The sequence below is a fragment of the Plectropomus leopardus genome, chromosome 3, assembly GCF_026936395.1.
Source record: "Plectropomus leopardus strain MGB_pleo_1.0 chromosome 3, ASM2693639v1, whole genome shotgun sequence".
NCBI classification, from domain to species: domain Eukaryota; kingdom Metazoa; phylum Chordata; class Actinopteri; order Perciformes; family Serranidae; genus Plectropomus; species Plectropomus leopardus.
This window is the reverse complement of record NC_142178.1, coordinates 22,538,528-22,562,675: the sequence shown is the minus strand read 5'-3', so window position 1 is coordinate 22,562,675 and position 24,148 is coordinate 22,538,528. Positions and strand designations below refer to the sequence as shown.

At 38.6% G+C, this 24,148-nt stretch overlaps 1 protein-coding gene across 7 annotated transcripts in view; it reads right to left on the bottom strand.

Moving 5' to 3' along the window:
* lrba (LPS-responsive vesicle trafficking, beach and anchor containing) overlaps window positions 1–24,148 on the bottom strand; it is a 229,435-nt gene that overhangs the window by 194,876 nt on the left and 10,411 nt on the right. For all 7 annotated transcript variants that reach the window (XM_088075889.1, XM_088075891.1, XM_088075892.1 and 4 more), the window contains exons 2-3: window positions 4,101–4,332; window positions 909–1,009 (exon numbers count right to left, since the gene is read on the bottom strand). In XM_088075889.1, the coding sequence (XP_087932015.1) occupies window positions 909–1,009; window positions 4,101–4,332 (333 nt within the window). The remainder of the gene's footprint in view (window positions 1–908; window positions 1,010–4,100; window positions 4,333–24,148) is intronic.

Sequence of the window (24,148 nt, the reverse complement as noted above, 5' to 3'; positions counted from 1 at the left end):
TCATCACTGCAGTCTTTTGCTATGTGTTTATCGCACAAGTTAATATTGTGATGACGATTAAAATATATATATATATATATATATATATATATATATATATATAGTCACAATATACTGATTATTAATTGTACAAGCACTCATCCAAACTGTGTTGCACCACACAGACAGAATTCAGATATTGGAGCTAGAACACTGACTGATAAAAATTCCAACAACATTTTATGATTTTCAACAAGGCTATGGTTTATAGTGTTCAGTAACAGAGCAATTAAAGTTCTGCACTCATTCCATCAGCTCCGTCTCCCCAGGTAATTCACAAAAAATGAAAAAAAGAGAGGAGTGGTTGCAAGAGCTGCTTGAAATTGGGAGAGTGAGGTAAAACTCAGAAGCATAAAAGCAACTTGCCCTATTTCCCAGACAACTTGATTAGTGTCAGTGATCGATGGATTACTCTGCTTCTCTTCATCTGTCTCCTCCTCTGCGCCACTGGTCCTGCCTGGATGTAGAAACTTACCTTCTGTACATGTATCATACATCTTTAGGTTACTGCTGATATTCCCTTATAGGAGTAGACACAACAGCTCAGGAAGTCTATTTTAGAAAACTAATGTTCTTTGACTATGTAACACCTAAATCTTTTAACATTAAGGTAAATAATGCCTGAAATAACAGATAACAAAAATTCAGAGCTTTTTTGCTAATCTAATGAACAACCTAACTACAATAATGTAGTGTTGCTCTGGATCCAGGACCACTGCAGTGTGTTAGTCTGTTTTCACATGATTTATCTTGTCTCTGCGACGAGGGCATCGGCCTGTGGGATGGCAGCAGTTGAAGTGTTGCTAGCACATTCCTCATGCTGGTCCCAGACAACCAAGACAGATCACCGTGGCATGACTCTGACTCACCCACTGGCCTTTCTCCCCTTGCAGTTTGCTGAAGAAAAGCTTTAGCTCTTTTACTGTGATGCTGTAGCTGGCGAGCACACCCAGCATGTCCACTAGCAGGTCTGCAAGACACACACACACAATCATGCAGGGGTTAAACATGGCGCTTTACAACAGAAAGACTGACAAGATACAATCATTCAATCTTACAGTGAGAGGAAGCTCCAAATGACTGCAGTTTGCCAGGAAACTTTAGGGATATGATCATTTACAAGGTGGCCTCTGATTTTAGTTAGTTGTGTTGTGTTAACATTTCTTAAAAAGATCCAGCTCACAATTATCAGAATCTTAACTGGCATCTTGACAACCTAAATATTACAATGAAGCCACAGCTACAAGAGGAAGCTAAGCAGCTATGACGTATTTAAAAGAAAAGTGGGGTGAGCAAGTCCCAAATAAAAAAAAGACTTAAAATAGAGAGGACACTCTGGGAGTCCCAGCTACTGTGCAGCTTCTTCCATTCGTTATTACTGACTAATGATGGGCCATGGTATGACAGATCTGTGACTACTGTGCACATACACAGCCCCTGGTTTAAATGAGGGCTGCACTAAACAGTACTGATCTGATTAATCTGTGGATTTTTTTTGTTAGTTAACTTATTAACCGTTTGTGCTACAAAACATAAGAAAATGGTGAGAAAAGTCTGTTACAATATCTCAGAGCTATAATACTCAACTTACTGCCAGCGGGCAACAGGGCGCTGTGTGGGCTGCTGACCCATATATAATTCACAATGAAAATAAACTGGGGGATGTTTTTTATTCTTTGAGTGTAAACAAGGTGCCAGAGTGCTTAAAAAGCATAAAAAGGAGCTTATTTATCAAAAAAATTGCCATCAGACTACAGACAGAGATACACCCGACTTGTGAGAGGCTGCCGCAACTGGATTTGCCTCCTGGCAAAGATGACTGAGGACAGCAAACACAGACATTATTATATGTGCTGAAAAGTATTATTAATGTTGGTTTATTAAGTTGCCCATGGCCTCCTATTATTTTGTATAAGTGGATCCTGGGCAAAGCAAGTTAGGTATTCCTGATCTGGAGCCTCAAGTGACTTCATTAAATGTCTTTTGTTGTCCAACTAACATTTCAAACCTAAGAATATTAAACTGCTATAATGTAAGACCAAAAAAAAAAAAACGAAAATGACAAATCATTAAAGCTTAGTTTAAACCACCAAATATAATGAGTGACAGTTATATCTGGCAGTTTTTTTGCCATGTTAAGTATTACTATACACACAAACACACACACACAAGTATCAAAGCTCAGCTCCAATGCAATGTTACGCAACTAGTATTTCAGAGTGGTAAAGAGAGGAAGAGACAATCTGCAAATCTACTGTATGTGCAACAAAAAAAGTGAAAGTTGAGGCACCCTGGTGGCCAGAGGTATCGATCATAAACAACATCCCTTGTTGAAACTCTAGCCATTGTTGCAGGACATTCCTTGTCTCTCTCTCCATTTCCTTAAAGCTTTTTACTGTCAACTCTCTCTTAGACGTGATACAATGCACAGAAGTGCTGAAAAACAAAACAGTAGATAACATTAAATTTTTACATAAGAGTCATTTTAAGCTGTAAATGCCAACCAACAAAGACGTTATATCAATTCTATGAGACAATTCTTAAGGTTGTGAAATAGCATTTGTACTTTGGTGAATATTACTATTACCATTACTTTCAGCTGCCTCGTCACTGCTGGGCTGTATCACCCTTGCTCGGCTGCACAAACCCTCTAGGCCAGCGCTGTTCTAGCTGGCAAAAGTTCACTGAGCCGAACACTGTAGGATTAATTCGGACTAATTTGCAGATGGGCAACAGACTAGACTAAGACTCTGGGGAGACTGTACAGGATCATTGGGTCTGCTTTCACAGTGTATACAACAACAGAGGATGAAACCATGAGGTTATTGTACACGTGAAAAGTGGAGAGGAAAGTTTAGAATTGGTTTCTTTGTTTGTTACACTCCACTGATTCCTGAAGTTGAAGTTCATCTTTTTGTTTACTCCCCTCCACACAAAGGTCAAAGCAAAGGCTTGGCAATAAAAACATCTCTTGTAGTGTCACATCTTAGTCAAGCACCGTTCAGCAGACACCAAAAGAAAATATATGACTTCAGATGGGTTTAGGTTTAATTATATTGCGGTAACATAATACAAAATGTTGTGTCCTATGCCTCCAGTGAAAAGAAAATAAAGAGAACACTTATTCCCAAAGGTGCGGTTCTTACAGCTATATTTTTTTCTCATTTTCAACCAGCTCTGAATCATAACGGCGTGGGCAGTATGCGCAAATTAACTATGGTAAGATTCCCTCTATCTTGCCAGCACCCAGATGACCCTGCTTATTTTCTAACAAAAATCAGTCAGATGAAGCCTTTCGATTTTTGCTGTCTTTAAGGCTTTTGCCCGAACTATAGATTGCGCTTCTTCATGTTCGTATGCCCGCCACCACGGCCACAAATAGTACAGAAGCAGATCTCTCTCTCTCTCTCTCTCTCTTTCTCTCTCGACCATTGAACTTCTTTTTTGGTCAAGGTAACTTGGCAATTTACCTAGGTAGAAAGGAAAAACTGGATAGAGGATAGGGGGCAGAAGTGCAAAGCTTTAGTAGCTTTCAAAAGTCTAGTTAGAGCTTAAGTACTACCAGAATAAAAATATAATGTTAAAATGTAGGATTTAAATTTGGTCTTTATTGTAGTCTGACTGTCTTTGCTGTAAACTATAGTATGTGTAGAATTATTTGAATCCGTGAGGTTTTAAAACGTTGCTCTCTTGCCAATCAAAATGTAAAACTAAGCAGTGCTGATCAAATATAAACCAAGATCCTGTTACTCGTCTATTTCTCACTTAAAATGTCACATTTAATGTACTGTTTAGCTGTAATATGAGATTGTTTGTTTCCACCTGGCCACTCTATTATTTTTGGACTGGCAACTTGCATTATATCATCTACCAGCAGGAGTGTTTATTGGTTCACTGCAGTGCATTCTGGTAGGTTTTCTACATCAAGAATATAAGCAAACACCACAGCTTTTTTTCCTCTGCTTTCTCTGCTCATGTAGCACCGATTTCATCAGTATTTGCTTCTTTCTACTGCATAGAAAAAAAACAACATACTTCCAGCAGTGAAATACTTCAAGTACCTGCTATCATGCTGTCCGTGGTGGATATGCGCTGGAGCACCAGCTGGATGAGCCCCACATCAGTGCATGCCTGCAGGTTGCGGACGCTCTTCTTGAGGATGGCTGTGAAGATGCTCCAGACCTCGGCCTGACAGGTGGGCTCACATTTGTCCAGCAGCTCCACCATGCACACAATGCTTTCCGGTTCCTGGATGATGAAGTTCATCTCAAGGTCAAACTGGCCGCCGACCAGCTGGTAGAGAGACACAAAGAGAGTGGTTAGGAAGGGAGTATGGGGGGAGAGAAAGTGTTTCTATCAGTCATTCAGGAAACAAAACAGAGCAATAAAAAAAAGAAAACAGTTCGTAATTCGTCTTTTATCACCAGCAAAACGTAAACAAGAGCGCCAATATATGTGTCCACATTACCGTGTGTGTGCAGACTCCTAAACAGATGATTAATCATGCATCAGAGCTGCTGCCGGCCAAGTGGATTAAAGGTCAGGGGAGAAACGCAGGTCTCTGTCAGTCTATTTGTATGTCTGTTAGTCTGACAGTAGATTCAGCTGTTTACGGCTAGCCTTGAGACACTGTGATAAACCCAGAGCATTAAAAAAAAAAATCAAAGAAGAAGCTACATCAGTGAAACTAACCGAGACATCCAGACAGACACAAACAGTGAGAAGTGTATTTAGAGGTCTTTTGTTCCTGTAGGAGGCCCTGGAATACTAACAGCATCTGACACCGCCTGGCAGACACAAACTGGGTTTAAATTAATTTCTACTTATGACATACAAGAAAATACAAAGTGATAGAGTACACTAATGTGAACCTCACCCTAATATCTACATTAACTGAGCAGTGGCTACCAAAGTCAATTAAACAAGCCTGTATCTTGAATCAAAAACACAAAATTTAATTAATGGCAGCATAAGAGAAATTAAATGTGTCCCACTATGTTAACCAGCCTTAACAGTGGTCCCCAGCTAAAGCTCGTTCAGGAGCCGGTGAGGTGAAATGCTTGTCGTACGGCAAAGGAGTAATGCTCTTTGTGTGTGGAAATAAATTGTATAAGCCATAAATGTCATAATTTGTCACTTCTTAATAGTTGTGATGACATTTTTATTATTGAACCCTGCCTAATAGAAAACGATAAGGAAAATAACAATGTTGATGTCAAATTAATTTTGTGAGCGAGGCTGTCATGTTCAGAATCAAGGAGGTGTGACCGGGCGAAGAAAAAAATGAACGCGCGGTAGCCGTGCTCGGCCATTACACAGGCTGGATGTGAAAACAATATGATTTGGTGCAGGGAATGGAAACTGTCCCATTAAAATGAGTGAGTTCGGATTAACTCTGTGTATGTGTGTGTTAAGCACTAGATAGGGAAGGAGGGGAAACAGGGGCAACGCCACAACATCCTTAAAGACGGGGGATAAAGTGATGATAACACTGACACACACCTCACCCATTGTCCCTTTAACCTCCTCTCACTGATATCTATTCTTTTTTTCATGTCAAGTATCAACATTAGAACAATGATGCTATCCATCAATGAATGCACAAGGCCCATTTCCTTTATTCCTCACCTTTATACAGTCTTGTTTTTTAAGATGTGATGTGCAATACTTTATACCGATATACATTGGCATTCACACATTTACACCATAAATTGATGCACACAGATTAGTGCATTAACATTCACCAGAATGCAGAAAAAGTAAGTATTTGACGCTCAAAATTTTCTGGCAGATGACCCCCAAAATGCCCAGTTTCATATGTTTCAGAGCACTGTATTTTAGTCAGTGTGGAAAAGTCTCTAAAGCAGCATTTTACATGTTTATCTTGGTCCTGACACCTGGCAATGGCACCCAAAATTACCTTTTTGACTCACCAGCAAAGGTGGCTGTTAGATGAAAAAAAATCTGGTTGTTTTACCGGCCAAAATGATAAATGGCCTTTTTTGTTTCATATATACATTATTTTCATTACATTTAATCGAGATAAAAAATTACGTTGAGTGAAAACCTAAAAGAGTCCAGAGCAAAATCTGAAGCAAAATCATTTTAATATATTGAATGGATAGTCAAACAAAAAGTCCAGCTGTTTTGTAGAGGAAAATGACAAAATAATTTCAGCCATAATATCAACTGCCCACCTGTTAGGGCAAAAAGCCAATGTCAAAATATTAACACATGCACCAATTAATACCCCACTGGCAACCTGTCTGCGTCTCCTTTTTTTTCTCTTAGCAAGAAATCACACAGCTCTCTGCAGAGTGCCATGCATTGACTTGGCGGACAGACGGCAGCCAGGTCTGCCATTAATGGATGTTGGGTGCCATTTTGCCACAGTAACAGCTGATTTATGAGCCTGACACTGTGTGTGAGTCATCCATCTATCAGAGTCAGTTGACCAAGGATACAGAGAACAAATATGAGGATGTAGTGCCACACTACACTGACACATTTGAGGCTTAAATGATGACATTCTTTCAAAAAATATGATTTGTGGCTATTTTTCAAAATAAAGCAAAAATACCGGAGGTTTTCTGGTCGTAGATACCCAAGTTTGAGGATTTCCCATGTCTTCTTTTCTTTAAACAGTGAATTTAATTAGGTTTTTGACTGTTGGTTAGACAAAATGATCAATTGAAAGAAATATCTAAGAAGCTGTGATCGGCAATGATCATTATTTTATAAAATATTTAAACATAACAAATATATTGATAATACTTTAGAATTATTTCATCAGTTAAAATCCAAACATTATTGACTCAAAATTTAGGTGAAAATCAGACTTTTAAATATGCATTTTTGACGTCATGTGTGAAAGACTGATAGCCGAGCTGAGTGTGTAATTAAATGACTAAAAGCCAAATGAAAGACCTGTGAAGTCTGACGTTATCTGTCATAACAGAATGTGTCGGCTTTTTCAACATCAGTTGGGATTTAAATAGTCTGTGTGACAAGTATTATAATCTGTTATTCACAAGATCACTCTGAAATCTCTGCTTCTAAAGAGTCTGTTTGGAGTGGCTGAGGCGGCTGAGGCATCATCCAAATATTCAAATGCAGGTCAAAGCAAGCTACAGCACAGAGGTCAATGTTTTACCACACAAGTAAAAGGCATAGTCCTACAAGCAAAGGCCTCCGTTTCTTTAGTTGTGTATTTTAAAATGGAAATGTATCTGTTTGGACATAAAAATAAAATTTAACTCATATTCAAATATACTTTATCTCAGGCAGCAGTCTGCACCAAATCTGGAAACTATGTTCTGCTTCCCAACTGTGCCAGTTGAATCACAATACAAGCATACTACTGGTATGAAACCTCACAGCAGCTGCTTATCTCCATGTTGTTATGGGTACAAAATATAGCAATAAAAAATCTGTTTACTTATAATAAACAGGCAAAATTATGCTGTCATTAATCAACAGTGGTACTTTGAACCTTGATGTAAATTACAAACAAAATGCAATTTGTTATAGCTGAGGGAGAACATTGAATGTGTCTATTGGTGCATGGCAAAGAGGTTTACAATATTTCATTTTCTTAAATTGTTCAATTCAATCATTTACATTGCTCTATTTCAGGAACAGGTGTGAACGGTTGCCAGCTCCAGCCTCTGCTCCAGCCAAGGAGAGCTCTGCAGCTTAAAGCTGCCATAAAGCCAGTGTCTTTATGGCAGCTAGACACCAGATCCCTGGCTGGGTAACCCTGCCTGGCTGTTCTCCCCCGAGGCCTGCCTGAATTAATCATGGCTGAGCAGCCAGGCAGCCACTGGGCCGTAACACAAAGCACAAACAGGCTTCTATGGTCTCCATGGAGAGCAACATTGGAGGATGGCAAGGCTAAATGGTACCCAAGAACAGGAATTCATATCTATTGCTGGAGCTAAATTTGGATTTTTAGGAGATACATGACGGCATGTAAGGATTCTCGGAAAGCCGAGATATGAAATCCAACATTGACAATGACAAAGTTTGAAATGACGTTAATATTTCCATCACATAAACAACCTAGTTCTGCATTCACAAAGTGCATATTGGGGCTTTGAAGTAAAATTGCTGTCATGATGAACATGATTCTATTCACATTATTAGTTTCAATTTAGATAAAAACTTGAGTGGCATGGAAATGCAAGACAGAAGAAAGGTGAAAAATCAGTGTATCAAAAGACATAGTTTTTGGATAGATCTTTGACATCCAGTATATTTTCCTTTACCTCCTGGTGAGTTGCCATTGTTGTCAGTGTTATTATAGTTGTCTGTTTATTCATCCAGCGGTTACTGCACAGTACACAAAAGGACTACTATCTTATCCATCCATCCATCCATCCATCCATCCATCCATCTATCTATCTCTCCATCTATCTATCCATCCATGCATCTGTCACCACCCTTTCTTTCAGAGGCAGGATGAGGGTTTCTGGAGCTCTGGAGAGAAATATAAGGCATAGAAACTCTAGCAACACTTGTGGTAATGAAAAACAAGCCGAAATGTGTTGTTCTTGCGATTAACAGGGTTCCTACAGCTTAAGACAAGTTAGATTTCAGACTTTTTAAAACTTTTTTATTGCCATTCATGATTAAATTTAAGACCCATTTCACAATGACCAAAATTGCTTAAATTTCGCTCAAATGTTTATTATAACATAAGTATGCCATTTTTATCCAGTTTTAGAAACAAAATTATAGTGGAACACATGGAGAGCAATTAACATATTACATCGTAATTTTCTATGTGGTTTACCACCTAAAGTAGGAAATATCTGGCTCTTGTTGGCTTTTTTTAATGAAGATTTTTTTCTTCACAATGCATGTGGGTTTCACTGCCTGGATTCCCATCATGGCAAGTTTAAGAAGAAGAATTTGGTTTGGTACTATTATCAAAATTATTTTTGAGATTTTACAATGCAAAATCACACAAAAAAGGTCCATAAAACCCAATAAGTGGGCATTTCTGACAAATGTTTAAAGTGATTTTAGTACAAATTAAGGCCTTATTTTTTGAGCAATGAATTTAATATCTTTTAAGACTTTTTAAGGATCCTTGGGAACTCTGAATTAAGTAACTATTACAGGTGTTGCTGGAGTTTCTACACCTTTAATTTACTCCCTTTCTTTTTCCTCTCAGTTGTATGCCTCCAAAAACCACCAGTCAAGTTACAGCACTACAGTTGTAGCCATGACAGTTAGACATTTTTTCAAATATGAGCGTTACTGCAAAAAGCTACATATTCAAAAACATGGCTATTTCACACACACATCTTCAACTCAGCAGCACAGAGCTGGTTATACAATCAGCACAGTTATAAGGTGGACAGCCAAGATTAGTGTCAACAATTCAGTGTCAAATTAAATGTCTCCCCTTCTGTTCCTGAGTTATGACATTGATTAATGGCCAGAAGTGTTTTTGCAAACATTATGTGACGTGAAGCTGACATTTGACCTTTTCGGTATGAAATGTCATTACTTCATCATTTTATTCTATTCACAGTGACCTTAGACCACAACATTCGAATCAGTTCATTGTTGAGTCCAAGTGGATATTCATGCCAAATTTGAAAAAATTCCCTCCAGGCATTCTTGAGATATTGCGTCACAAAAAAAGACAACCCGAAAACATAATGCCTCTGGCCACGGCTGTCGCTGGCACCGAGGCATTACAAACACCACAGGGTACATGTAGCAGGGAATAGATGCCTTAGAGTTACTAGCGCTTAATATGTCTAGAAATTTGAACGAGTATATTTGTATATGAGAAACATGCATTGCTTGCCGTTATTTTGCCAAAGTCTCACCAATTATGTTAAAACGTTGGCAACAACTGAATAGAAACTAAACTTACAACTTCGACATGTATCATGTTTTAAATGGCACATATTTGAAGCATGTATCGTTTACATACTCTTATTAGTTTGTTAATCACGTGTTTTAACAAGGAGCATGACATGTAGACTGAGAAAAGAACAAGTAAAGGTTTACTAAAAGAGCAGAGCTATTTGAGGTCTGAGCTGCACAAGACAGACTTCTTAATCATTACAGACAGCTATGTGATGCTGAAGATGAGAGAAAGCAACAAATGATGACCTCTGTACCGAAGGGGAGGAAATTACCCTGCTAAGAGTAACAGGCAGAAACACTGATGCTGCCAAGCCATGACTGCAGGGTGATGAGACCCTCTTCCCATTGTGTGTGTGTGTGTGTGTGTGTGTGTGTGTGTGTGTGTGTGTGTGTGTGTGTGTGTGTGTGTGTGTGTGTGTGTGTGTGTGTGCATCCATGTTGATGTTCATCTTTCAGTTCTCTCTCTAATGAAACTGCAATTAATTCTATGGGTGAAATCATTTGAATATAAAGTCATTTGCCTGCAGGAGACGACGGCGGAGACAGACAATAGATGAACGCCCATGACAAATTTGTGTCCGTGTCTAGGATGTCTTCAGTTTGTCAGATGGCTTATATCAGGCTTTGAACCGCTCTCAACAATCAGAACACAGCACATCTATTACAAGATATCATCTGTCAATTTGGAAGTATTAGACATGAGGACAAGTCTGGGGGAGGATCTGAATTGTCTGATGGGTTTCATGCAAGTGCAAAGTATTTTTTCAATACCTCAGTGTTGGAAAAAGTATGTAAATGTCAAGTAAATGTCATTTTAAGGCTAAAATAAATTAGCCCTTTACAAGAGACCTGGAAAGACCAGTTTATGTGTTATTACAACCCAGCTTGACTATAGTTTTCAAGGCAACTGAATACTCAACAAATGGGCTGTCAGAGTGACCATGCTTTCACCAGCACTGGCCTACTTTTTCAACAGCTCTTCTAACTGGATCTCTTTTAATGAGCTATCATGTCAAACCAAAGGCAGTTCCAGCTTATTCTTCCACAAGAGCCCCACTCCACAGCACACAAAACCAAAACATCCATCACAGTGACCCGAAACATGAATCGTGATATGACAACATCTTAAAATCTGGCGCTCCTCACTGCTGATGAACACTCACATTTCCAACACACTGATGTGAGATGCTGAAATGGCTCCAGCTGATAGGAAGGTCAACCAAATAATCTGTCCAACTCAAATCCTTCTGGTGCTAGTGCTGATATGATGAAATGAGCTCCTGATGTTGTAGATGAGAGGAAATGGTGAGACTAAATGCATGCATAATATCATCCTCTGATGATAATGCATGAAGAATGTGCCTCAAATAGGCAACACTTCAGATGCAGTGGTACCAACATTTGGAATACATGCAGGATGACACAGATTTGGGCAAATGTCTGCGTGACGCACCTGGTTCTGAGCAAGATAGTGAGAATGATGAGTCAATCGTCATATTGACATCATTCCAGCAACATTCCCCTAAAGTCAACACTCCCAGATTCAGTTTCAAATTAAAAGCCCTCTCTAGTGTTTCTGTGTTCAGAATACTTGTAATATGAGGTTTATATTGTGAAACAGTTGTAGGACCATGTTGTGGAGAATACAGTGACTTGCACGGCTGCAAACAGGCACCGATGCAGCAACATTTGCTATGGTTACATGCACACCAATATTTCCCTATTATTCCAAATATTCCATTTTCCTAATTTAGCATTTTCCAATTAAGACATGTGGGATCTACCAGTAATATTCGAGTTTTAACAGCATTATTTGGCCATGTATGCAGCCAATTCAGAATATGCATCTCAGCTAAGGGTTTTTTTCTGCAGTTTGCGACATACAGCGCATTGTCCGTTTACAGTTTACTATGCGTGTCATAGAAATGTTAATTAATTGTTGTTTATTTTTAAATGAAACAATATAAAAAATGTTTCTTGAATAAGGATAAAAAAAGGACATGTTCAAAAATGACACTGCTTTCTAAATGAGTCAAATCAAAGGCATAAAAACTATTTGACACACAACTGGCTGGTGGGATCCTCTTCCACAGGCTAATGGTGTGGCAGCAGGAAACGGATGTCCACCAACTTCCAATGTAAACAAATACACTTAACAGAGTGAAGGAGGGTAAAGACTGCAAGCGAAATGTGGATGACTGCTGACTCATACAGTGTAGCAAACAAGTGACAACTGCAATAATTTCACATTATTGATATGTGATATGATATGTTGATTACGTGCTATAAATTAGTGCTTTAACCCCAAAGGTGTAGTAAAACTGACCAATTTATTGTTTAATACTGAGTGCACAAACTTGACACACAGTTCTCGACTCAGTAAGACTTTCCCTTTCCGAGAATAAAAAAATAAACATCCATAAATCTGCTTGGAAATGACAGAGAAAAAATGCTCCTTATATCCCCAGGACACAACATTTTTGAGGCAGCATCACTATTAAAGTTCTATAATTAGTTTTCTGTACATCCTAATTTTCTGTATTATATTTTGTAAATCTTGAGATACATAATCCTTAAAGGTATCTATGCAGGACTTCCCTGAAAACAATGTATATACTAATGTAAAAGTAATCCATCTCAATCATCACTTAGCCTATGACCCATTAAAAGTGTAGGGCAGTGTAGTATTTCACAGAGACTTTGCCCTCTGCCTGTATTTTCTATTTTCTTCTTATTTTGCTATGTTTGGGATGTTTGTAGGCACAGCACACAGGTAAGGTCAAGACTTTATAAAGGGATGGCAACTAGGTGCAAAATCATAAACAGCACACATCCAAGAGAAAAATACAAAAATAACAGACAAAGCATAAAAAAATACAAATATAGTAAAATGAAGCGCCAAGTGCACAATGTTTGTTCCAAAAGGAGAGTGAACCTGGGGTTTCACTTTCGCTGGCAACACTAATTACAAACAGTAACCGACAAATCCTGCACAGTATACCTTTATATAATGCCTACCATGTTTATGTATTTGCTGAGAAATAAGCATTTAATAGATCTACACTGGAAAATATCATAATGAGCTGTTACCACAGGGTAAGCTCATTTTATCATGGTAACATCTCTCTGCCATATTGCCCAAACCCGCTCTGCAATGTGCAGCTGTCACAGCTTGCACGGACTGCCTCAACACAACCTGTAATACACAAGAATTATGGATTACTGCCTTTTCACTGTCTTGTAATATTGTTTGTTAGTCTAGCTTCTGTTGTTGAAAATATTCACAGAACATCAAACCGACACCCCACCTAGTGAATGAGCCAGCCACTCTACATCTGTCAGCAGGAGTACAAGGTAAAGTGGTGACAATTATCTGTGCGGTGACCATGGAAAATTCTGGTTCAATAAACACAGCGCACTAGAGCCTTTTTTTTTTTTTTTAAATCTGACTCACTCACTTCAAATATTACAAGTAAATATTCCAAATACACTTCATGAATATGTTACAGAAGGAGCAACGAATAGTCTTTTTTGTGTTTAAAGCTAACATTAAGATTATGAACAAACAGCTAAATTATTCTTGGGTTTATAGTCCTTATTGTTATATTAATCAATTTTAAATTACAAGACTGATCATCTGACACTGTTGAGTACATCTCTTTTAGCCATCTTCCTTTCACAAGGAGACAAACAGTGAGAGACAAAGAGGAGAGGTACAGTAGGTGCAGAGAGATATTTTAATAGCTGGGTTTCTAAGAATATCTTCAGAGGGGCAACCTGCCAAGCTTTGTTTTAAACAACGGCTGACAGTCATTTTTACACTACATTAACCATGATAATGCCCCAGCAGCAGTCTGATCAACATCATTTCCTTTGTTGATTTGTTGATTTGCCTGAGAATGCAGGTTTGGTGCAACATATAGAAAACAGTAGATGACGCATACAACTGGCCTGCATAAGCCTCTGCTGCTTTAGATGACATTAAAATAAATTATTTTTTGCAATCACATCATGTATCCTGCATTATGCCATCTGCACGCTGTGATGGCATTATAGACAATTCTTCTTTCCACTTTCTCCCTCTGTACAAAAATGATGCGATGCTGGCGTCATTTAGAGCCAAAGTCTGCGCAGTGGTGATCGCTGCTGTATTGAATTCCAGCTCTTTACAAGCAAGAGTAACCAGGACGGTTTGGGTGGCGTTTATTTTGTTTCGGTTGACTTTGGATGAAATCCGTTTAATGATGAGTTAACCAGGCAATTAAGTGTCGTTAGTCTTCCGTGACCGAGAGAAAGTTACATTCAAAATGTGTGTGCTTACATAAAAAGGCCGGGCTTTATGAATTATACTGCAGCAAGATGTTTTGGCTTCACTTTTGGGGACTGTCATGTCATCCATCTTTATTATACAGTTTATGAGCAAAACAAACACCCAAAACAAGTAAAAGAAACGAAACCACAGTTTCATCCAAAGTACATTTCATCCAATTGAAAGAGAGAGGATTCAGATTACATCAAATATGATATCCATCCTGCTGTAGCCATGCTGTCCCACACTTTATTTTTCACTTGTTGATAACCAGTGATGATATTACCAGTGTGTCAGCATTCCTGCATAAGCTCCCTATTTATTATGCAACTATGCTCCAAAATATAAGATATAATTTCTCATAAACTGTATTTAATTCCCTTCTACAAATGGGACAAATGTTATCTATAGCAGCAGTTTTTCATGAACTGGTTCAGCAAACACATACACAAACATAAGTACATGCACTTAGATGACTTTTCGAACTAAAGCAAGAAGCTGCATTTTGGCCATTTTCAACAGGAAGCAAATAAAGTATTCTAGCGAAGCACTCTATAAGGAAGAGTATAACAGAAAACATTAACACTTGCACGGTCTATATCTACCAATCTGGCTTAAGTTGCAGGGTGGCTGCCATTGTCAACAAAAGGAAAAGGCTTGTCAGGAAATGGTCCTCATTAGACATCAGAATCCAGGCTTTAGGGCAATCTCTTAGTTTCCAGCACAACTTTGACCGACTAAAGTCGTCTGCTTCTGGAATAAGATGTTCAAATTGAAAACAACACTTGAATATGATCTACTGACTGCATGGATCTCTTCAGAAAATCTTTATGTGGCCTCTGTCTGGAATGAGATGTCCAGTATTTAAAAAAAATCATGCTGAAGAATATGTTTTCTCTGTTAATGTGGGGCCACTGGCAGATAGCAGGCATGGGGAGACGTGATTTGATCACGAGGCAAACAAAGAATTTCATTGTCTGACACAGCGACGCCTACAATTTGAGTTTGCATAGTGGCAGTAAATAGGAAGGAAGGTTGGCTGGTGCAACATGTTAAAAATAGCAGCTGGATCAGGGAGGTGAAGAAAGAAAGAGATAAACATCCAGCCTGCCTTGATGTGTTGAGGAGTGAGATGAGAATTTCAGCATGAAGGACCCACCCCTGATTAGTCACACCAGCGTAAAGATAGCCTATCAAGTTTTCAATAAAAACAAACATGGGGCCTAGCTTTTTTCACATTTAAAACTTTGTACCAAAATTCCTGTTGCAAATCCATTAAAAGATCCCTTTCAATGCAAGTGACAGAGGATAAAATCCACAGCTTTCTTTTGTGCAGAAACCTACTCTCAAGTTTTTTTTAAGCTAATATGAAGTTTTAGCAGTCTCTTAAGCATACGGTTTTCTTATCGTTCCCCCAGACTGTGTTTCCCTGTTGAGCTGCAGTAAAAAAAGGGGGATGTTTCTACTAAAGACTGTAACTTTCATATATAAACTAAGCCATTGTTAGACATAAACTCATGATACCCTATCGAATTTGCTATAAAAAAAAAAAAATGCATTGGTTTCTCACATTGTTGTAGATAGCTGAGGTGGACTTTCCTTCCTGAAATACCAAAATCATGAAAAAAATGATACTGAACAATGATACAGTAAATGCCAAAAGAGTGCAGTTATTGTTTAGGCTGCTATCTACTGAATTAATCTATCAAGAGACCAGATGTGTCAGAATTTGGGCATCTTAGCGCCTCAGCTAAACTATTTCCCAGAGGAAAGCTGGAATGGGAAACCAGGAAACTGTCTGCGGCTTATCCTGTCACAGCTGGTTTACTCTAACCAGATTTCTGTGGTGTGTATATGACTTTGTCACAGTACCCTCCTCATTCTCTCCATCAATGCTCGGAAACAAAGTTCTCATATAAGCTGCTGAATACAGCACTGGGCACAAATACTCATATAATGCCAGAGAATCTGTTTGAGCACACAAGTATGATTTGGCACTTCTATCCGGATGTGGAGACAATCACCACTAAAGATATAAGGCTTATCTAGTTCAAGCATGTTTTACATCAAGTCTCTAAAGATTTTTACAATGTACTAATTTAAGTGAAACCAGCCTAACCTATAACAAAATCAGTGTGCACAAATACTGTCTAAAGCATACTGTACGTGTATATTGTAGCTGATATACTGAATGAGAACAGGTAAAATAAATGCGGTTTGTAGACCTGCGTTCACACTACCAGCAACAACACATCCACGTGGCCAAGTTGTCATCGAAGTGTTGCTCTAACGCTCGTTAACATCGTAACATCATCACAGACGTGTCTGTGACAAAACACGTTGACTAAGTGCCGTCTTAAGTTTGTTTTTGGTCAAAAAAACATCTATGCTTTTAATTGTCTGAGCCCCATTTTAATCACATGTCGCCACCCTGTTGTATCCCCGTGTGCACCACTATGCACAGAGAGCTAGTATAGTGTCAAATAAACATAGCTCTACAACACAGCAGCACAGTTCGAAACAAAAACATGATTGGTTGACACTTCTCATCATTGGAGCACAACTTTTGTTTGTAGTGTGTCACGCCCATCGGCAGTGACAAGTGTCAGGCATCAGGTTGTAGCTTCACGTCACCAGCTTCCGCTGAAAATGACTTGTTGCCTGCTGCTGTGTCGCTCGTAGTGTGAACACTGCATACAACATGCATCAACTCCAATTTGGTCTTTTAGAAAGCCGGAAGACACGAAGACATGTTTTTGGATGTTTCAGATAAGGAGACAGTTGTCTCCGGGACAAAACTTCCTACTGAACCTTGATGAATTGGACATAATTCAATATAACATCCATGATGTAAGCTGTCAGACTGATAACCCTTGTGATGTTCCAGCATGAACACACTCGACCTTTTAACATTTACCTTGAGAGGCTTGTCCAGGTGCTGCGTGTCTGATGGTCCTGTAGGTGTATTATGGCATAGCCTAATGTCAAGGCAGTCTGTTTATGGATTACTGCATCATTCTTTTGACATCTCAAACGGACTCGCTGATGTATGTTTGGCATGGATTATGGCAGGACAACATGCTAACAATAAAGTATAAACAAAAACAACAGACAATTGCTGGTCCCATCACCTAAAATATTAGGATTTTCTACAATTCAGCTTACTGTTATCAAAAAGTGAATCCTTTTTGTCCTTCAAATAAGCAACTTAACTTGTGATGGGCATTTGTTATAGCGTCAACAAACAGCCACTCCCTACATTGCTCATAGACCACACAGTTACTTAATTTATGCTTACTGCCTACAATGCAAGGAGCTGTTGCTAAATGATGCAGCCAGATTAGAATAATAGATGTCACAATAGGAGTACACCAGCCAAACGGTTTAACATAAATTCCACAAACCATGCTCCCAATCGCATCAAGAGTACAGGAAGACACAGATATACTTTTGGTTATCTTTCACCTTAGCCACTATACCTTCACATCTCCCAGAACACTTTAACTATTACAGTTATAGACATAGGTATGAAGACTCGTGGAACTGGTAACCCTATGGATATTACCAACCACAGGTTATGGTCATGAGGCAGTAGACCTGATTATCTTTAGCTCTTTCATTTACTGTGTGCAGCGCAACATCATTATAATACCAAAACTACTCAGTTCCAGATACATTTGTGATAAAAGAATAATGTCAACAGTGAAAAAAATAATTGTGAGAACAGGTATTTTGGTATAGTTTCCAGTGTGTGAGATTCAGGGGGATAAAATGGCAGATATGGAATATAATACAAGTATGTTTTCTTCTGTGTATAATCACCCAAAAATAAGAATTGTTGTGTTTTTGATCCGTTTATCTACATAGGAAGTGGCTCCTCGTTCAGAGAGTGCACCATGTTGCAGCCCTATGTTTCTGCAACCACAGAGGATGAACCAAACACTGACTGTAAGACTGCTTTATTCATTAATGTTACTGGTTTAAATTACTTTGTCCATTTGTTTTGGAAAGGAGGAGACCAGTAAAAACATCCTGAAAATGACCACTGAATCCTAGTTCACAGTTGGCACATTGAAGAAGTTTTTAGTTGGTTAAAATCTTCACTTCACTTCCAATCCTCACTGCTAGATGCACTAAATCGTGGTTACTGCTCCTTTAAACAAGGCCTTCATATTTTCTTGAAAGTTGAAAAAAGTTCCTCCTCCAGTAAAGAAGAGGAACAAAAGTGATTTCCTCCTTTGTAAAAATGCCAACCCTGTGGTTCTGGCAGGTGATTTAATATCTGGGTCTGGATTGCATGGCCTTCATTTCACCCTCATACCCAAACAAGTTCATCAATTTAGGCCAAACGCACACACATACACACACACATACACACACACACACACACACACACACACACACACACACACACACACACACACACACACACACACACACACACACACACACACACTCACACACACTCACACACACTCACACACACACTTCCACAACCTTTCCTTATGCTCCCCCGTCTTCTCCTGACACAGCCTGGTACTTCAAGGAAACACAAACAAACCAAAATATTATCTTTCAAAGGGGGTCTATTACAGCGAGCCATCCATTTATACGTAAGAGATAAAAGATATGCTCAAAGAAGATCATGTTTAAATATTGTATTAGAGGAATTTGAAATGTAAAACTATCACTCAGCAAGTTTACTTCATTTGAACTAGCCAGCACTCATCCAGTATTAAACATAAGTTCTGTCTGTGAGAATTAAAGATTAATTTGTGCTTTTGAGAGTCGTCACGAAGAAAACGAATGCATTTTGAGCTAAAGACAGTATCATGATTTTTTTTTTTAAGTTATGGAAAATGTCATAGACTGTTGCAGTGTAAATGGACAGTTTGTCGTCATCATGTTAATAATTTTAATTTAAACAATGCTGGTGGTGAAAGAAAATATCATAATCATAAAATAAATCATAAAACGTAACAGTACATATGTCATTGTAATGCTCAGTCATGAGCTTAATCATTTCTCTGTCTTTCTCTTTCATTTCTCTGTCTTTTTCACATTTTAAGTGCAAACAATTATTTTACCATTTTGACAAAAAATAATTTTAAACACACTGTAAGGGGTCTTGTAAATGACATGATACATATCTAAATATTGCTTATCAAACATTTAAGGGTCATTACATTAATACAGTCCTCCAATTTAGTTATAATGCTTATTTCAAACAAATGCAATCTGCTGTAGATCGATACAGTGTTCAGGAAAGTAAAAGAAACTATAAAAATTCATATGCTAAAAATGTCGCAGTTAGCAAAAAAGTCCAGTGTTCATCCCTGGACAAATGTTACGGGACAAAAAGGAGAAGTAAAGGATCCACTTTAAAATCACTCTCTGTTTTAGTGGCTGACATTACAGCAATATCATGGCACTCAGGAAGTGAAGAGTTTCCTTTTGCGGTTTGTGAGCCTCTGGTATCTTGCAGTATAGCATGTGGCAGTTACAAGTGCGAGGCACAGATTTATTCCAGAGTTTTACTTGTACTTGAAAACTTTCAAAGTAAATAAATTCTGTGTTACATTTGATTGTGCAGTGTTTATTTATGGACTGCATCTCTTATGTGTTGCCTGTATTCCCTACAGGTTGCATGCCAGACCTTGGCAACAGATGAGTTGCTGATGCAGAGGGTGTGAAAGCAGGTCAAGGGGAGAGGAAACATCTATGGGTCGGCTGTCAGGTTCGGCCAAGGGCCAGTTTTATTCAGCCAACACGGACTTACAGGTGCAGTGAAGATAAAAGCCTCTTTGTTTTGCTAATCTGTTTGAGTACCATTTTCATTTCTTTGGTAAAAACATACATATTTATGGAAGTGTCTGAAAATGTTCAGATCTGTATGGCAGCCTGCCGAGACCTACAGCCCATTAACCCTTTGAAACCGGGAGTGACATAACTTTTCTTGTATTGCTTTCAGACGCCTCTGACAAGTAATAAAACCTTTGAACCCTGAGCAAATTAGTGCAATTTCTTTCAAAACATGGTGAAAAAAGGCAATGGCCAACTGAGAAATACTCCACAAATTGCAAGAAATTAGTAGATTTAGAAAATCATTTTTGAAAAAGCAAGGGAATAATGGAAAAAGCTTGTTCGAATTAATTATAGATTTCTAATTATGTTCCATTATTATTATAATTTTTAAGAAACACAGGCACAGTGTAATCTTCTCTGATTTATATCAACACTGTCATTTCTGAAAAATGACTAAAAGTTGTAATGAAGCACATTAAGGAAAATTCAAATTGTGTGGGAGCCAAATAAATCTGGTAAAGGTCCATATTTGTCTGACAGCTAGTCTGTCAGTCGACACCTAATCTAAGTCATCAATCAATAGGCCCTGTTCTATCTTTGCCATTCAGAGTCACACGAGCTTACACAGTCACACACCCAGACTACTGGTTGCACCAGGAGCAGGGCTGGGCAATATGAACAAAAATCAGATATCACAACATATCTAACCAAATACTGCAATACTGATATTGTAACAATACTGTAGGATTGACTATTGGTGCGTTCACAAAATATTTACATAATGAGATTTTTGATAAATAATCATCTGTAATGTGGATATAATGACTAAGCAGGTGAAGGCAAATAATAGAACAGCTAGAACGGTCTGATGAGTTCAGAAAAGTACATCACTTCACTCTCATTGCAGCCTTTAAAACCAGGAAAACACTACACATTACAGTATTACAATATTTTAAATCAAAGGCGATATCTAGTCACACATCATGATATCAACATGATATCAATGCATTGCTCAGCTGTTGGCAAAAGTTTGGATTACTCTGTCATCTGGTCTTACACACACTGTAGGCGTGCACAGACTGTATACAATACATGCATGCAATAAAAAGGGTGCAGTTTCTATGCAAATGTGAGTTTCATCTCAACAGAACCCAGTTTCAGGATGACAGCGTTATCACATATGCACAGCTAAGTAATATGCATAATGATATTTTCACAAACTAAATTACAATAAAATGAAGGGATAGGGGAAAGGAGATGATCTCTTAAGAAGAGCAGAATGGTGCAGTCTGGCCCATGACTAATACAAAGGAATATGCCACAGGCTGCAGCTAGAACATTTGCTTACAAGCAGGAAGGAAAAGCAGCCTAAATGGTCACCACTCTGTCAGTATACAGCGACAGTCCTACTGGGCAAAGGTTGATTTGTCTGCTGTAAAACACAGTTGGATATTATAACCTTAAACACCATAACCATGAAATCATAAAGGTAAGAGCACAGCAGAGTATCAAAAGACAACAATAGGCCATGATTCTAACTGCACTGTGCCTCTGTTAGAGCCAGCTGCACATGACAGACAGAACAAAGCACGAAATATATAAACAACGTCAAGGAATTATAGCAAAATACTAAGAAAAGAAAGAAAGAAAGAACAAACTAATAACCTCTTAACACCAAATAGCCTTCCCAGGTCAAAGAGTTGCCAACTTAATGGTGACTGCATGTGAGGCAGTTGCGTCATCTCTCAATGATGAGGGGTCTATAAGCGTCAGAGTGCTGCTAAAAGCTCACTGGAAACTGTTAATTACTCAACATGCCCTCACAGCTTCTGTTAAATGCTTGTTGAAAGATTTAAAGAGAAAAAACTTAATTTGAAAGGGTGCAGGGGTCAAGACAGGTCTGACATTATACCCTGAAAAAAAGTAGAAATCTCTTTTGCCATTCATATTGAATACACAAAGATTATGGCAGTATGAGGCAATTTAATTGAAAGCAAAAAGCTCAAAGAGACCTCCGAATAAGGTACATCTTCATGTAATATTTACAGGTGTATTTAATCTTAATGTGTTAATTAATATGCCTAAAAACAAGGAAAAAGGCAGAATACCAGAGAGAAAAATAAAATGCATTGGGATTCAGGCACTCTGCATTAAAGCTGTTAGAAGCTTCTGTGATCTCACTCAACAATTATATTGTGTTTTCCTTTGAGAAATCTCCCCCACTGGGACAAAGGTGAGCCAACACCTTAAGGCTTCAACGTAACATTTATTTTACAAAGGAGCAGCATTTCATATTATGTTTTAATATTCACACCTTTCCAGCATCCAACACTGAAACTTGGCTGGCAGGCAAGAAGTATTAGCATATCATTACACCCCCTGCTGTGAAAAGAAGATAGCAGGGCTGGGAGGTTAATATTTAATATTTAATAATTCCCTCCTGTTCAGCCAAAAGCTCTGATATACTGTTCCCACTTCAGCTCCAACAGCTTGCACATTCAGGTGGCTGTAGTTGTGGTATTTGTGTGGTACGCATGTAGCATGTGGAAATTTAAAACACTTGTCCATTTTGAGAGTTGATTACTTAAGGTGCATTTCATTAACCTTTGTGACCAAGGTGTGGGACTTTGGTGTGGGAGTGGCTGGCAGTGACTATGGGTGTTGGAGTCTTCTGGATGTTTAAGCAACAAAACACAAAAACATCTGGGATGTACAATGGAAAATGTACAGTAGTGGTACTAGTTGCACTGCAACTTGCAGGTATGCACACCCTATAAAAATATCTGCAGTCCATGTCTTTGCACATCAACTACCTATATTTAAAAATGCGAGTGCTTTAACTGTGAGTCTGCTGGCTAAACTTTGTTAGTCAGGACAGTCATGAACTCTGGACAAAGAGTAGGTGATGATATTAAAATTCTGATGGCATTGGCCCTCAGCTTTTACTGTAGGTATTGTTCGACCCACAGTCGGTCGTCTGTTTATGAAAAAACATCAAACATGCTTGCTCATTGGTGTGAGCACCACCCAAGGTTGTCTAGCGCCAGAGTTAGGTAAAAGCAGACAGTCTATTAATCCCTAAAAGATATGTGACTGTCATATAGAGTCAAGAACAAATATTCCAGATAGTCAGTTAAGGCGGTTGTGGCTGCAGGTGAGGATGTTTCCCCCGAGATATTTCCCTTTCGATTTGGACAATTAGTTCGGAGGAGACTCTGGGGCACACATTGGATAATCTGAAGGAACAACAACCTCCCACAGGCTTACTATAGATTCTATGTAAAGTTGTGGGGGATGGGTGGAAGATGAATTCAACATAGCTAAGATGTCCCTGTTGCCACTGCTACCTTGAGATGAGTAAGCAGCTAGAAAATAGATGGGTGGGTGAAGGGAGGGATCATCCAAAAGCCCAGTGAGGTGTAATTTCTGAGTGTGTGCATGTAAGTATACAAGAATAGAATTATACCTGGCAAGAATATGTCAAAACAGAAAGTCATAATGAAGCTGCAGCCGGGAAGGGCATTGACTCTCTGTAGGGCATGGTCACTGGTGCAAATTTTTCTCTCAACACAGAAGCCAAAAAAGCAAAACAAAACTCTAAGCCGGCGGATCAAAAGAACATAGGAAAGAGCTCTGCCAAGAGACAGTTCTACTCACCAAACATGGTTAAAACTGCTCCCAAAAATATTTCACTTCCTCCACCAACAACCAGTAATCACAAGCAAAAGTCATTTAAATCCACTAAAAACAGGCAATAGACTCTTTTCCCATTGCCAGTAGCAGTACATGAGTGTGCCTTTTTGTATTTTTTACTGGTGTGTCACATTCAATGTCAAGAACATGTCAAAAAGAGGGTAAATAAACAGTCGGAAGCAGTATGGAGCTCGGTGAAAACGTTACGGTGGTTACCCCTTTTCTTAAATCTGTTGCTTATTAAGTCTGTCTTTTAAAACTTGATGCTGCCTATTTTTAGCATTTTGTAGCAACGTCATTGCATTATGCCGACTGGAACTGGAGCCAGGAAATACCCGTTATTACTGCAGAATCACTTGTTCCGGGATTGAATGCAGATTGTAACCTTTCCTACTGAAGACAAAAGACAATGTT